This window comes from Erythrolamprus reginae, chromosome 4, assembly GCF_031021105.1.
Source record: "Erythrolamprus reginae isolate rEryReg1 chromosome 4, rEryReg1.hap1, whole genome shotgun sequence".
Classification (NCBI taxonomy): domain Eukaryota; kingdom Metazoa; phylum Chordata; class Lepidosauria; order Squamata; family Dipsadidae; genus Erythrolamprus; species Erythrolamprus reginae.
The window spans coordinates 28,107,871-28,125,021 of NC_091953.1; the positions used below are offsets into that span (position 1 = coordinate 28,107,871).

At 39.4% G+C, this 17,151-nt stretch overlaps 1 protein-coding gene across 2 annotated transcripts in view; it reads right to left on the reverse strand.

Moving 5' to 3' along the window:
- STARD13 (StAR related lipid transfer domain containing 13) overlaps window positions 1-16,797 on the reverse strand; it is a 142,738-nt gene extending 125,941 nt beyond the window's left edge. The window contains exon 1 of one of the 2 annotated variants that reach the window (XM_070749895.1): window positions 16,239-16,797. In XM_070749895.1, coding sequence (XP_070605996.1) covers window positions 16,239-16,362 — 124 coding nt within the window. In that variant the 5' untranslated portion in view covers window positions 16,363-16,797. The remainder of the gene's footprint in view (window positions 1-16,238) is intronic. The other variant, XM_070749899.1, reaches the window with a different exon arrangement.
- Window positions 16,798-17,151: the final 354 nt, after the last annotated feature.

A 17,151-nucleotide genomic window follows, 5' to 3' on the forward strand; every position in this document is an offset into this window, starting at 1 on the left:
TCCTCCCACAAATGACTGTATGACAGTAACTTTTTTGTGCTTGTATCCTTACAATTTATATTGACTGGTTCCTAATATGATTCAATTGCTTATTTGTACCTGGACTATCATTAAATGTTGTACCTTATGATTCTTGATTAACATAACTTTTCTTTTATGTACACTGAGAGCACGAAAACAAATTCCTTGTATGTCAAATCATACCTATTCTATTCCATTCCACTCCATTCGTTCAAGTTTTGGGCTCAGTCATTATTCTTCCTTCTGTTCTTCTAGGTCAGGGGTCACCAACTTTTCAGACCTCAGGGACCACTAAATTCATCATTTTAAATCCCACGGACCACTAATATGATCTGCCTAATGACCAACTGGGTAGGTGTGGCTACATGGTCCTGTGACTTGGTGGGTGTGGCCAACTCAATATCATTCACATCAAGGGGTGCTTTGCCAGTCTCTACCTCCCACCCACTCATCGCCTGCCCACTCAGGCTCCTTAGGGCCTCAAAAGAAAGCAGTTATTGAAGCTAAGCAACCACCACGAGAAAGAGTTGGCAAAAGAGCTGGCTCAGTTCAAATTGGATCTGACTGAGAAGGAGGCTCAGCAGAAGCACCTCACTAATAACTACAAGCAGAGGGAAGACCTGCAGGGGTGCAAAGCCAGGTACCGGTGCCTGGAGGCTCAGCGGGCTGATATGGTGAGCCAATTCCAGGCCATTATGCAATCTCACTGCAGAAAGGCCCTCCTGCTCTTTGCCACCAGCAGTATTTCCCTCCAGCATTCGCCCAAAGCCCTGCACCAGGAGGCTGAACCAGACCCCAAGTCAGAATTTCTCCCCCCATCCAACCCACAGAAAAAGACCCTGAAGGGGAGACTCTCTACAGCAACACAAACATTCATTGCATGTATCCAGCCCAGGGGCCGTATGACTCTGATTTAGTGCAATATAAAAAATGCAGATAATTTTTCTGCGGACCACCAGTGGTCCACAGACCACCAGCTGGTGACCACTGTTCGAGGTTATCTGTGAGGAGGTCAGATATATTTACATATTTGCAACTAACCTGAATGTAATACTGTATATTGTCTTCAGGTTGATGCATGCTGCAATAAGTGTTAAGTATTCTAGCAACTAACCTGAATGTAATATATTGTCTCCAGATTGATGCATGCTGCAATAAGTGTTAAGTATTCTAGCAGGGGCACACAGCATTTTTAGCTTAAGGACATCAGCTTGGGTGGCGTGCCAGGGATCACACTCCTCCTCGATACAAATACAGCCAAGACAGAAGTAGGCAGGGCCAGGACTCAAATTAAATGTAATTACTGCAAACTAATAATTTCCTCCTTTATCACATTACAAATGATAACTTAGTGGCATAACTCCTCGGAGAGGGGCGGCATATAAATCCAATACATAGACAGACAGACAGACAGACAGACAGACAGACAGACACCCCATTAGTAAAACACTATTTGTCTCATCAGAATTCGGTCCCTTTCACTTTGCATCCAAAACAAAATGATAAGATATTGAAAATGTAATAGATTTAACCTTGTTGTCCAGAAAGATGGAGACAAGAACTCTATCTTTCGCTCGTTATATATTGCTCAAAAAATACTCAAATAACACATCCCAGATCTGAATGAATGAAATATTCTCAATGAATACTTCGTTCTGTACAAAGTTGAATGTGCACAGCAATATGTGAAATTGATTGTCAATCAGTGTTGCTTCCTAAGTAGACAGTTTGATTTTACAGAAGTTTGATTTACCCGAGTTATATTGTGTTGTTTAAGTGTTCGCTTTATTTTTTTTGAGCAGTGTGTTAAACAAAGTTATTTAACTTTAATTTATCACAGGCATTAACAGTGGTTTCACTGCTCTCCCCACATAGGAGAGAGCTCAATTTGGCTTTCATTTAGTATGAATTGCTAATGATTCAGAAGAAAATGATTCAAAGTATAATCAGAACTGCAGAAAAAACAATTACTGCCAACCTGTCTTCCACTGAGGACCTGTATACTGCACGAGACAAAAAGAGGGCAGTGAAAATATTTACCAAACTCTTGCATCCTGGACATAAATTGTTTCAACTCCTACCCTCAAAACGACACTTTAGAGCACTGCACACCATGACAACTAGAGAACAGCTTTTTCCCAAACTCCATCACTTTGCTAAACAAATAATTCCCTCATCACTGTCAAACTACAGTATTTACTAAAGCTGCATTACTATTACTATTAGTCTTTTCATTGTTCCTATCACTCATTTCCTCCCACTTACGACTGTATGATTGTAACTTGTTGCTTGTATCCTTATGATTTATATTAATATTGTTTCCTCATTGCTTATTTGTACGCCGTGACAATCATTAAGTGGTGTGCCTCATGATTCTTGACAAATGTATCTTTTCTTTTATGTACACTGAGAGCATATGCACCAAAGACAAATTCCTTGTGTGTTCAATCATACTTGGCCAATAAATAATTCCATTCTATTCTATTCTGATCTGTTCTATGTTTTGTTGCCCCCTGCATGTTTCAGGTCCCCATATTCCAGTGTTTGCAGCCTTAAATAAATAAGTTAAATTAGTGAGACAGCTGTAGCCCACGCTTGAAGGTTATATCTGAGCAGGAAAGATGAACAACTACATAGGCATTAGAATAGTATATTTTGTATGTCTTACCTGCTTTGTTCATTTTCCAGTTCTCCTACCACCACCATTCCTCCTTTCAGTCCTTTTTAAGTTCTTCTTTGCTATACCCTAAACACGTCTTCATTACTCAGGAACTTTCTTAAAATATGATTATAGAAAGTGGAGCCTTTTCTTTTATTGAATTGCTTAAAAAGTTATTATTATGTCATATCTGTGAATATCTGTGGCATGTTATTAATCACTGACCTTTTGGTGATCAGGACAATTCCAATAGGATTGAACCTCCCACATACATTCTCTAGCTGTTTGCATGAAAGCACTTAATCATAAGTAATCTTTTTCTTCCCAGAAGCACCCAAGATTCTATAATGAAACTCTTTCAGAAGTTCTCTCTTGGACAAAGGGCGTCTATTTTCCCACTGGTGTGACAAGGAATTCACACACTAAATTCCTATTGAAGTTAACCAGAGTTAGTAGCTTTCCAAGTCCCCAGTGTACCAAACAGAAAACAGAACAAAATATCCTTGGTTGGCTTCCTGAAAACATATGGATATAATTGAGTATGGTATGTAGGAGGGTATGTACACAGAGTTCACGATGATGAATAGCATGTTTTAAGTACACAGCTCCCACGTTCCCTGTTAAAATGGTGTCTACTATGAAATAGTTTTTAATTTTATATGTGAGCAGCTAAATGGCTGAAAAGAATGGTTTTACCTGTTCTCTTTGCATTTATTAAAAAGTCAGTCAAAGAACATATAAAATGTCAACAGAAAGAAAATAAATCAATGTCAATATGATGCAGGCAATCAAGAAGGTATTAAAAGTATATATTTGTTTAGGTAATATTTACCTAGTAGTGTGGATTTTTATATTTTATATGGTTGTTTTATACATTTGTTCTTTTACTGGATTGTTGTGTGCTGCTCAGAATAGCTTTTTGTGTGATGAGTAAATTTGATTAGTAAATAAATAACATTAAAGACAAGCCGCCCCGAGTCTGTGGAGAGGGGCGGCATACAAATCTAAATAATAATAATAATAATAATAATAATAATAATAATAATAATGAATGGATTGCACATTTATTTGTAATTTACATATATTCTGTACTCTTACTAAGTCTTTTTAAAAATCTATTTATTTATTTATTGCATTTATATGCCACTCACTCCAAACGGACTCTGAGTGGCATATAAAAATGATAGGTCATTCATGCTAGTGATATGGCTAAAAATGCCAATGAAAATTTGTTGGGACTTGTAACTCCCTCCAAAGGAGTCTTAATGCATTAAGTGCCTCACTATTACACTTTGCACATCATAAAATACACTGTCATTGATTTAAGTGAAAAGCATGTTAACAACAAATTTAGTGTAGAAGGTAAAATATCAGGCTAAAAACTGGCTGAAAGACCATGAATTGTAGTCCCACATTAGGCCCCAAAAGTGTACAATATCTAAAACATAAGTGGCATTAAATATTTCTCGTGGGAAGGATTCTTTTGATGCTCTTCCTTCACAATGTGATTCTGATATCATCTCAATGTATGTAATACCACTGCATTATATCAATACGTTCATATGCTTCAAAAATTAACATTAATTCCAAAATCAATCTGAACAGAATACATTGCTATTCAGTTTCTTTCATAATTGAAATCATATATTTAGATTATCATTTACTATTATTTAGTAGAGACAAGCAGAATGTCAGTAATTCTAATGTAAATTCTGGGACAGGTAGTTTAAAAAGTCAGAGATGTAATTTATCTGCAAAATACCAAAATAATAAGTAACTAGGCATCAAGTAAGTATTCTGGGAGTCTCACAAAATCCCACAATAGAAAAATTCTCTTTAATTAATTATCCTCCTTTGTGTTTTGGGGGAAATTGCAAAAATGTTCTTAGCATGCACACAGATTAATATAGAAGAAGGCATTTGGTTCTATCAGCTTCTGTTTTGGGAAGAAATCTGTAATAGTCATAATATTTCAATCTACATGTATTTAATAGAATTCATAAAAATCAATTGATAACGTTATAACACTAAATGCTTTCCTGCTTAAGTGAAAAGTGTGACCTTTCACCTTGATCTACATCTTCAGAAATCATCTACATCAACAAGCAATAATCTTTTCAAAAACTATCTACAGCATCTGCCATGCTTCCCCCCACTACCCTTTCACATGTATTATCTTATTTGGAAGATTTCCCCATTTTTGTAATTAAAGTCTTTTTAATGAAAGAAAACAAAAACAGAACTTGGAAAGCAGGGTTGATGCCAAACCTATCAATCACAAACAGCTTCAAAGGGAGGAGAAATAATGAACAAATCATCTTCTTGGATGTAGCCTCAGTCCTGCCAGTTTGAAATCAATGCAATCAGAATAGTTTCAATGGCTTAGTTTAAAGTAAAGAAGTTTCAAGTTGAAAAAGCCTCATACCATCTCAGACAAATGCCCATCCAACTTTTGCTTGAAAATCTCCAGTGTTGGAACATTCACAAATCCAGAAGACAGGCTGTTCCATTGTTCAATCGCTTTCATGGTTAGGAAATTCTTCCTTTTTTTTTAGTGTGGATCTCCCTATGCAAAGATTCTAGTCTTTGGTTCATGTTCTTTCTATTCTTGGGACTTACAGAAAATCAATCCACGTTGCTCACCCTAACCCCTCAAGTATTTTAAGACTGCTAACATCTAACCCTTATAGCAGTGATGGCGACCTTTTTTGGTTCATGTGCCAAAAGGGTGGTGTGTCTGTGCACAGGTCCACATCCACTGCCTCCTCCCCCAAGCATGTGTACTCCCATGCTGCCCCTGCACATGCGCACAATTCCCCATTCCCCCTGTCCCCGCACATGCACACAAGCCTCACTGAAGCCTGGGACAGTGAAAAAATGGCCAAGCCTCCAAACTGAAGTTCAGAAAAATGGATTCATTGATTCATTGATTCATTGATTCATTCATTCGACTTCCATGCCGCCCAATCCCAACAATATAAAAAAATACAATACAATAAAAAGAAGTCAAATGTTAGTCACCAAAGCAATAAAACACCCAATTATTTAAAAAAAAACCACCCAAAATAAACCATTCAAATATACACAGACATGCCATTCAACACAATTTGTCCGTGACAGATAGTAGTAATCACAGGTCCCAGGTCTGCCAGCAAAGACAGGTCTTCACAGCCTTTCGGAACACCAGTATGGTGGGAGCAGTACAGACATGGGGGGGGGAGTTGATTCCATAGAGCTGGGGCAGCCACAGAGAAGGCCCTCCCCCATGGTCCCGCTAAGCAACCTGCATTGCTTAGTCAACGGGACCTGGAGAAGGCCCATCCTGTGTGATCTTATTGGTCCCTGGGAGGTATGCGGCAGGAGATGGTCCTGTAAATAGTCTGGTCCTAAGCCATGTAGGGCTTTATAGATAATAACCAAAACCTTGAATTGTGACCGGAGACTAATTGGTAGCCAGTGCAGCACTTCAGGTTTGCCTATTGTGCTGTTTTTCTCACTCCAGGGGCTTCAGGAAGCTTCTCTAAAGCCTCTGGAGTGTGAAAAACAGCACAATGGTGAAAGCAAAAGTCAATTTTCTGAACTTCCAGTTTGCCCAGTGGGCTGTTTTTTGTACTCCAGGAAGCTTCCTGAAGCCTCCAGAGGGCAAAATGGCCTTCCTCAAGGCCGAAAATCAGCTGGCTAGCGCGCATGTGTGATGGAGCTGACATAGGGCAATGGCTCATGTGACCTCTGATAGGGCTCCATGTGCCGTCTGTGGCACGCGTGCCATAGGTTCACCATCACAGCCCTATCACCTTTTTCAGGCTAAATATACTCCGCTTGTTAAAAAAATCTATTCCTTGTGTGATTTAGCTTCCAATCCTCTCATCATTTTTATCATTCTCCTCTGACTCTTTTTAACTTCTCAATATCCATCTTATATTGTGGCAACCACAACTGGACCATAATACCCTAGTAACTGTGCAGTCTCGGCAGTACAGGTAATCCTTGACTGAACATCATTTGCTTAGTGACAGTTCAAATTAACCGTGGCCTCTGAAAAAGTCAGTTACAACTCTGCAATAATCTGATCACAGTTCAAATGATTGGCAACTGGCTCACATTTATAACCAATTAGCGCATCCTGCAACCACATGATCAAATTAGAGTTTATTTTGCCTGTTTCTGGCACAAAAACACAAATGGTTAATCTGGATTTCTACTTATGACTGTGTGACTCGACTTACAACAATGGTAAAAATGGTTGTAAAATGGGTCCAGTCATGTGATGATTTAAGTTACGACAACAAAAAATTATGATGCAAATTCCAGTCCCAAATGTAGCCATAATTTGAGGATTATTTTTATAGTGATGTGAAAACATTTTTTTTGATGTAACACTGGATAATTTGCCAGTCATTGAAAAATGGCTAATTTGTGCTTATGTCTTTACCTTAACCATATCTAAAAGAGTGACAACTTCTCAGTACAGGTAGCCTTTGACTTACAACAGTTCATTTAGTGACTGTTCAAAGTTACAATAGTACCGAAAAATGTGACTTATGACCTTCTTTCACAATTGTGGCTGCTATGGCATCCCGCATGGTCATGCAATAAAAATTCAGATGTGTGGCATCTGACTCATATTTATGACTATTGCAGTATCCTGGAGTCATGTGATCATCTTTTGCAACCTTCTAACAAGCGAAGTCAATAGGAAAATTACTGTATTTTTCAGAGTATAGACGCACCTTTTTACCCCCACAAAAGAAGCCCCCCCTCCTTTGGCCTCTGCCTCCCAGCATTTTACCTCCCTGCAGCAAACAGAACAGAGTCTGTTAAACCAAGCAACTCATAATCAGCTTCCCGACTCATTGGTGGGAAAGAGATTTTTATTTTCTGCTGAACTGGATGTAAGGAGGTAAGTCAATAACTATAAATGTCTGTAGAATTTTCAAATTATTAGTTATTTTTAATGGCTGCTTTATTATTGTTCTAGACAACAAAATTAAGAAGCTTTTTAAAATAAATGATTGATCTGAAGAGGTCCAGTGGTGTTGTATCTTCTTTTAAATAGCAAAGAATAACTATACTTTCAGAAAACCACATTAATTTTAAATATCTGTAAAACTACTGTATAATCTCAAATGTAACAGTGTCCTGTTATGTATTAAGATAATGCAGCTGAGTTAAATCCTAGACTTAGTTATGTTTGGAGAAGATCTATTTAAATAATTGAGAGGCGTTAGTGTGACTACATTTAAGAAAAATTTCTGGCATTAATATACATTTCTCCAATTATTTTCTATTTCTATGGGTCAGATACAAATGCACAGAAATACACAGCAGACAGTGTATATTATCTGTTTGCTGTTTGCTGCTTGCTGGGAGGCAAATTTCTGGGAGGCAGAGGCAGAATTTCCCCCCCCCCTTGTTTTCCTCCCCCCAAAATGAGGTGTGTCTTATACTCCGATGTATCTTATACTCTGAAAAATATGTATATTCACTTAACAACTATGGTTCTAATGTAACAACTGCAGGGATTCATCTAACAACTGTGGAAAGAAAGGTCATAAAATGGGGCAAAATTCACTTAACAAATGTCTCACTTAGCAACATATATTTTGGGCTCCATTGTGGTCATGAGTCGAGGACTACCTGTATTTACTAGATAATTTTTTTATATATGAGTAAAGGGTTTTTTTTAATTATATTTTTTAAATTAAATAAAAGAGTATTTTGTTAATTTACCATAAAATGTATGTATGTCCTAAGGATATTTTCACAGAAATGTATTCTAAATATCTATTTGTGTATGTATAAAGTTTCTGACAATTAAGCTAAGGGCTCAAATTACATTTAACAATAGTTGACTCATGTTTAAATATAACATGACTGGAATGACTTGAACTTATCTAGGCCCTCAGTAGTCAGGATTCAGGCCCGGCTACAGCACAGAAACTGCTTTGGTCACGCTGATGGATGATCTCTGGCGGGCCCGGGACAGGGTTTTATCCTCTGTCCTGGTGCTTCTTGACCTCTCAGCGGCTTTCGATACCATCAACCACGGTATCCTTCTGTGCCGGCTGGAGGGGTTGGTAGTGGGAGGCACTGTTTTATGGTGGTTCTACCTCTCCCATCGGTCGCAGTCGGTGTTAGTGGGGGGGTCAGAGATCGACCTCTGAGGGGTGCCTCAGGAGTCGGTCCTCTCCCCGCTGCTATCCAATATCTACATGAAACCGCTGGGTGAGATCATCCAAGGGCATGGGGGTGAGATCATCCAAGGGCATGGGGTGAGGTATCATCAGTACGCTGATACCCAGTTATACATCTCCACCCCAAGTCCAGTCGGCGAAGCAGTGGAAGGCTGTTAGGGTCTGGATGGGTGTCTGGATGGGTGTCAACAGGCTCAAGCTCAACCCTGACAAGATGGAGTGGCTGTGGGTTCTGCGTCCCAAGGACAGTTCCATCTGTCCGTCCATTACCCGCGGGGGGGAATTGCTGACCCCCTCGGAGAGAGTTCGCAACTTGGGCGTCCTCGATCCACAACTAACTTTAGAACACCATATTTCGGTTGTGGCGAGGAGGGCGTTTGCACAGGTTTGCCTGGTGCACCAGTTGCGACTCTATTTGGACAGGAAGTCTTTGCTCAGTCATTCATGCCCTCATCACCTCAAGGTTCAACTACTGCAACGCTCTCTACATGGGGCTACCTCTGAAGAGTGTTCGGAAACTCCAGATTGTGCAGAACACGGCCGCAAGAGCAATCATGGGCTTTCCTAGATATGCCCATGTCTCGTCAACACTCCGTGGCTTGCATTGGCTGCCGATCAGTTTCCGGTCACAATTCAAAGTGCTGGTAATGACCTATAAAGCCCTACATGGCATTGGACCGGAATACCTTAGGGACCATCTTCTGCTGCACGAATCCCAGCGGCCAATTAAGTCCCACCGAGTTGGTCTTCTCCGGGTCCCATCGACTAAACAATGTCATCTGGTGGGACCCAGGGGAAAAACCTTCTCTGTGGCAGCCCTGACCCTCTGGAATCAACTCCCCCCGGAGATTAGAACTGCCCCCACCCTCCTCGCCTTTCATAAGTCTCTGAAAACCCACCTATGTCGCTAGGCATGGGGTAACTGATGTATCACCTTGCTAATAAGATTTATGTATGGTATGATGGGGTTTTGTGGTTATTTTTAATTATAAGGGTTTTTAGATAGTTTTTTAATTATTGGATTTGTCATATATTGTTCACTATTGTTGTGAGCTGCCCCGAGTCTTCGGAGAGGGGCAGCATACAAATCTAATAAATTATAATAATAATAATTATTATTATTATTATATTAACTATGAAATTAAAATTCAGTGCAACAATGAATATGTAATGTGTGAAACCAAGGAACCAATAAATTTAGTTTGAAAGTAGTACGCTTTCCATTCAGGGAGAAGGAGAAGCAAATTTGAAAGGAAACTGGGCAGGACTTTCTAAAAAAAGAGAAGTATAGCTACATATCATTCCAATGAAAAAGAAAAAACCTAAAAGGTATCAAAAGAAACAAGTTCAACTCAAGAAAGTGTTGTGAAGATACATACCATATTTTTCCGTGTACTATATAAGATGATACTTTTTCTTTAAATATTATACTCGAGTATAAGCCGAGTTTTTCAGCCCAAAAAATGGGCTGAAAAACACAGCCTCGGCTTATACTCGGGTCATTGACAAAGTCACCACATGAGGGCGCCATTGCTTGAGCCAGAGCAAGGAGGCACCAGCTTTTGTCTCCTCTCGCACCCCGTAGTTCCTCTCCCTAGCTCAAGCAAAGGAGGCAGCCATTTGCTCCAACCGAGAGGGGAAAAAAGTAATGGTGAGTAACTATTCCTTGCTCTCTCTGCATTGCCTTTAGTCGGATTAAAAAGGCCCCCCGCTGTCAGATTCTCCTCCCCCTCCTTTGAAAGGATTTAAACTGTTTAAAAAATGGTATTTTGTGGTAGTTGCTGTCCTTGCTTGGATAGGATCTAATAATGTATTATGAGGCAGAGCTAGACAGGAATTCTTTTTCTATCTGTCTATCTTTCTATCTATCTATTTTTCTATCTGTCTGTCTGTCTATCTATCTTTCTATCTATATCTATCTGTCTATCTATCTATCATCTATCTATCTATCTGTATCTATTTCTATCTATCTATTTTTCTATCTATCTATTTTTCTTTCTTTCTATCTATCTATCTATCTGTATCTATTTCTATCTATCTATCTATCTATCTATCTATCTATCTAGCTATCTATCTATTTTTCTATGTCTGTCTGTCTGTCTATCTATCTTTCTATCTATATCTATCTATCTATCTATCTATCTGTATCTATTTCTATCTATCTATCTATTTTTCTGTCTGTCTATCTATCTTTCTATCTATATCTATCTATCTATCTATCTATCTATCTATCTATCTATTTGGTTTTCTATGCTGATAACCTCACAGCAGCTAATGCTGAAGCTCTTATTTGGATACACTTATTTATTTGTTTGTTTGTTTGTTTATTTATTTAATTGGATTTGTATGCAATCCTTCTCCAAGGACTCAGGGTGGCTCACAGCATATATAAAAACAGAACAATAATGTAAATCCAATTAATGATGAGAAGGAATCCAGTTTTGAAGGATTTTAACTCTTAGGTTTTAGCTTTGTTCCTGATCGAGCTACTTTTTTTACTTTTTAATTTATTGTTAATATTGTTAATTTGTTTACCCTCTTTTAAATTTACAGAGCTAGTTTACTGGTTTTCTTTAAAATAAATATTCTAACATGTCTCAATTAATGTAATTTTATTGTTTTCCATTTTTATAAGTTACCAGTAGCCACTGCATTTTCTAACCTCGGCTTATACTCGGGTCAATACGTTTTCCCAGTTTTTGTGGCAAAAATTGGTGCCTCGGCTTATACTCGGGTCGGCTTATACTCGAGTATATACGGTACCTAAAAATAAGAGGGTCTTATACACGGGGTCGAGAAAAGAACTGCGGTTGCAAAACTGCCGATACCTTATCTCTGCAAACTAGCCTCACGAGCTAAACTTCTGATTGCTTAAAATATTGACCTCTGAATTTTGGGTAAAAAAAGTATGCGTTGGGGGGGGGTGTTCCTATACATGGGATTGCTTATAGATGGAAAAATACTGTACATATACTGCACACACACACACACACACTGCACACACACATACACTGCTCAAAAAAAATAAAGGGAACACTTAAACAACACAATATAACTCCAAGTAAATCAAACTTCTGTGAAATCAAACTGTCCACTTAGGAAGCAACGCTGATTGACAATCAATTTCACATGCTGTTGTGCACATTCAACTCTGTACGGAACAAAGTATTCAATGAGAATATTTCATTCATTCAGATCTAGGATATGTTATTTGAGTGTTCCCTTTATTTTTTTTTTTGGAGCAGTATATATACAAAATTGGTAAAGTACCAAAATTGGTAAAGTACAGGCAAAGAGGATACAAGGAGAATACAAAAAACTACTTGATTAATCAATCTGAAGATGATTCCGGGAAAGAATCTAAAGCAGATCATACAGAGGTTCATTTGTAAACCTAAGTAGCATATGTATTAAAATTTCTCCAGGATACCTTGGGGACTGTCTTCTCCAGAAGAATCTGTCCAGCATGTACACGCTTGTAGTGAAGGAATGCTGAAGGTCCAGTCCCTATGAGAAGTCAAGAGAAAATGGATCTAAGGGCAGAGTCCTTGAATGCTGGGGAATAGCTTGCTTCCATTGGTTTTATATAAGGCAGTAAAGGCTATTTTATTTGAATGGTCATTTGGCGATGGAGTTTGTTGGGTTGCTATAATAATCAGGCACCCATGTTTACTTTTAAGGGTTTTTTAGGAAGTGTTCATTATGCTTTTATTCTAAACTATGTAAACTGCCAAGAGTTGTTTGAGCTGGAGCAGGACAAAAATACCCAATTGTAAACAACAATTTGGTAATCACCATTGGGTCAGTGTAAATCTACTCAGACTAAGTCTTATCCAACGAATCTTATGTGTTTTAATCCAATATAAACTTTGAAAATAAATGATGTAACAAGGGTCAGGATTATTCTGGTCTGTGACCCAAAAAAACCTCTGCGCTGGAACTGAACAAATGGAGCCAAAGCCAGCAAAAGAAAGATCAAGTTTGAAAATGACCCAAATGAGGGGGGGGGGAAATACAATGGCTCTGAATAATGTAAGCTACTCCATTCTAGGCCCCTTCCTTCTGTTCCCACTCATCCCATCATGATCCAAAGTAGTGACTATTTTTAAAATGTTGACAAGACTCTTTTCCTTGTCTGACTGGGAAATTTCCTTTACTAGGAAGATACCGATTTAATATACAGTGATCCCTCGTTTTTCACAGGGGATGCGCTCCAAGACCACCCATGAAAAACGAATTTCCGTGAAGTAGGGGAAAGATATTGTTTTATGTATTTAACGAGTATTTGGACTTTTAAAATCCACCCTTTGCATTAAACAGTCATTCTATAATGTTCCTCAGCTGGAACTATATGTGATATCCTACCAGTTTCTTTAATAGAGTACAGTAGTACTGTAGAAGAATTTTAATGGATTTAAAATTTTTAATGGATTTAATGGATTTAAGCCCCATTTGAAAACCCGTGAAGTAGCGAATCCGTAAAAGATTAACCGCAAACTAGCAAGGGATTACTGTATTTTGATTTCATTAACTCATCTATATATTTAGGTTATGATATTTCGCCTACTTCTAGTTTATGCAAACTTGCAAAACAAGAAACAGATTATTTTGTCATGTCTGTCTGCAACTATCTAAAGAACAAATACCACAGGCTGAAAGGAAAGAGAAACTTTGATTTGGAAGCAGAAAGTTTGAATTTTTTTTAATAAAAAAGACAAATAAAGTTGGATCAGTCAAAGAGATTAACTGCAGTACTGTATAGTTAAGATAGAAAAGGACAAAAATTTTATAGAACAAGAAGCCCAAGGATAAGTGTGTTGATCTGTGAAGTTTCAAAAACAAACGTAAGTTGGTTCAGCAGCTCTTCCTACTCAGTGATATACATGGGTAGGGTCCCAAACAAACAATCCTAAAGTACAGAAGGTTTAGAACAGGGCATTACACAAGTGCATAATCCACGTGTTGGGTGACGGATGATCAGGAATTCAAGATTGTCAACTAAAGCAAATAATTTAACATAGGCAAAAACATATCACAAGTCCAATGTTATGTTTCATGGATATATAGAGACTTATCCAACTTTATTCTTAACTGCTGTGGCTACACAGACATTACCCATCAACAATATTTTTCAGAATGTGATCATCTTTATGTAATGACTATATATTTTCTACTAATATTACTCAAATTCTGGGACAGATGGTTTAAAAAGTGCCTTGTGATGTTGTCTGAATTCCCTCCAAAAGAAAATGAATAGCCAGAGTGCATACAGAGTCCAGCCTAGATTATTGGAGAAAAGCTATGGTAAATAATAATAACAACAACAACAACAATAGGAAGTGCTTGACTTGTGATATTATGATATGAAATTCAGCATATAAATCTCATTTGCTGTGTATTACTGTTTTTTGTGATGATAATAATAATAACAACAACAACAACTAATAAAAAAATTAAAAACAGGAACTGGCCATTACAAGTACACGGCTGTGAATGAAACATGTAACAGTGATATCCATTGTCACTGAGGCACTTGGTACCATGTCCAAGAATTTCACAAAACACATCAAGAAATTGCAGCTTCCTGCAATAACATCTGTGGAACTGCAAAAAACTGCACTACTCAGAACATTATATACACTGCTCAAAAAAATAAAGGGAACACTTAAACAACACAATATAACTCCAATTAAATCAAACTTCTGTGAAATCAAACTGTCTACTTAGGAAGCAACAATGACAATCAATTTTACATGCTGTTGTGCATATTCAACTTTGTACAGAACAAAGTATTCAATGAGAATATTTCATTCATTCAAATCTAGGATGTGTTATTTGAGTGTTCGCTTTATTTTTTGGAGCAGTATATTTTAAGAAAACACTAGGTTTATACCTAGGACGTTGGCAGCAACCCGTATCAACCCTTAGCACCAGTCAGTGGCACTTGTGACACTTTTTAAATGCTCAATTGAGTGAATTTGTATTTAATGAATAAGAGATAATAATAATGATGATTATCATTATTATTAGTCTGGTTGCACCTTTTTTGGTGAGCAGCAGCTTCATGCCTTTTAAGGAACATTTCTAATGGGGGGAGAAGTGCTGCCAAAGTCTGGATGTTGAGCATTCTAGCATACAAGTATTAGGAGGTAAAAAAAACAAGACCAGAGGAAAGTAGCAGATTCCTTAAACACACACATATATACTGCTCAAAAAAAATAAAGGGAACACTCAAAGAACACATCCTAGATCTGAATGAATGAAATATTCTCATTGAATGCTTTGTTCTGTACAAAGTTGAATGTGTACCACAGCATGTGAAATTGATTGTCGATCAGTGTTGCTCCCTAAGTGGACAGTTTGATTTCACAGAAGTTTGATTTACTTGGAGTTATATTGTGTTGTTTAAATGTTCCATGTATTTTTTCTTTAGCAGTGTATATAAAACAGACATGTCATGTCCACAGGTAGTAAATAAACCCTTCGAATCGAGGAAAAATATCGTAATAATAAAGGGACTAACCCAAGATTTACCTTACTACTACTGCCCAAGAATCCAGGATGTCTTAAAAACCCACTGCTAGATTTCTAACCCGTCCATGTCGGAGCAGCGAGGAGTACAGTACAGTACCACCGCTTGTAACACGCCAGCGACGGGGAGCCCTATAACGTCTCAGCCAAGACTTACAACTTCAACCTGACTCCCTCCCCGCACCCAGGCGAAGAGGCTGCCACGTGCCGGCTCGGTGTAAGGGGTAGGCAAAGTTGGCTCTTCTATGACATGTGGACTTCAACTCCCAGAATTCCTGAGCCCATCACGCTAGTTCGGGAATTCTGGGAGTTGAAATCCACATGTCATGGACGAGCCAACTTTGCCAAGCCCTGGCTTAGAGAAAAAAGCACCCTGAAGCGGTATATAAATCGAAGCGCTATTGGCTAATTCGACTGGCCCAGTTGGATCCACTGCCCGGGTTTCTGGACAGTTTTCAAGACGGCCAAAGCCGAAGCCCCTCAAAGGAAATCCCCGTGGCAGGTGAGGTAAAAAAAACCACACAACCCCAAACCGCGTGAGGTAAAACAACAAAAACAACACCCAAACCGCGTGAGGTAAAAACAACAACCCCCAAACCGCGTGAGGTAAAAAAAACAACACCCTCCAAAGCGCATGAGGTAAAAAAAACCCAAAACAAAACCCCAAACGGCGCAGGAAAGGACCCCAACGCAAGGGACGCGGGAAAAGAAACAAGGTCACGCGACCTTAGGGCGCACGGCGGCTCCGCCTGAGGCTTATTGCGGGCGTTTGGGCCGCCTCGTCCCGCAGGTTAAAGGAGCAGCGGACTGACACCCAACGCCCCACGACTGACCTGCCAGCCGCCTCTCGCCCAGGCTTTTCCAAAGCAAATCCCAAGCTTTGGCCGTGGAGTCCCGGAGCTGCTCGCTGAAAGTCCTCCGGAGCTGGGCTTGGGCAGCTCGCCTCCTCCAGCTCATCCTAGCCTTCGCATATATGCCCGACGCGCCGGTTCTGCTACCGAGTCCCCCGGAGACGCTCAAGCCCACCTCAGAGCAATCCTCGACGCCGAATTCGAGGCAACGGAGATTGGCGGCGAGCTTCCTTCGCGGCTGGGGTTTTTTTTTTTTTTTTTTGGCGGCTGGCCTGAGCTCTGGAGTCCCGCCAGGGCGCCGGGTAGATGTGCGGCGGGGCTGGGCTCCTCAGTACACTTCTCCGCTTCTTCGCCTCTTCTTGGTTGCGCCCTCGGGTCGCTTCTTTCCAGCGCGTCTTGAGGAAACCGCCTCTCTCCCCCCCATCCCGAAGGGGGTCAACGCCACAGCGGCCCGGGGTCCTTTTCCTTTTAAGCGGGAGGCCTCGTGCCGCTTCCAATCCGAAACTCTCTCCTCCTGCCGGGCTGAGAGCTCCGCTCGAGCGTGGGACCCGCCTTGGCAACCAAACTTCAGACTTTGAGGCTTCCTACTCGGTTAGAAAGGTCCCTAAACTGCCAAAGGTGCTTTTCAAAAGGCAACTGGACTTGACTTTTGAAAATAAATATATGGCACTTTCCACTTAGGAAGCAACACTGATTGACAATCAATTTCATTTTGTTGTCAGCACATTCAACTTTGTACAGAACAAAGTATTCAATGAGAATATTTCATTCAGATCTAGGTTGTGTTTATTTTATTTTTTTGAGCAGTGTATATTATTACATCTTTCTAGCTGGTCTCTTTTATACAGTATTCACATCAGCATCTCTATCATGTTAATAAATTAGCAGTCTGTGT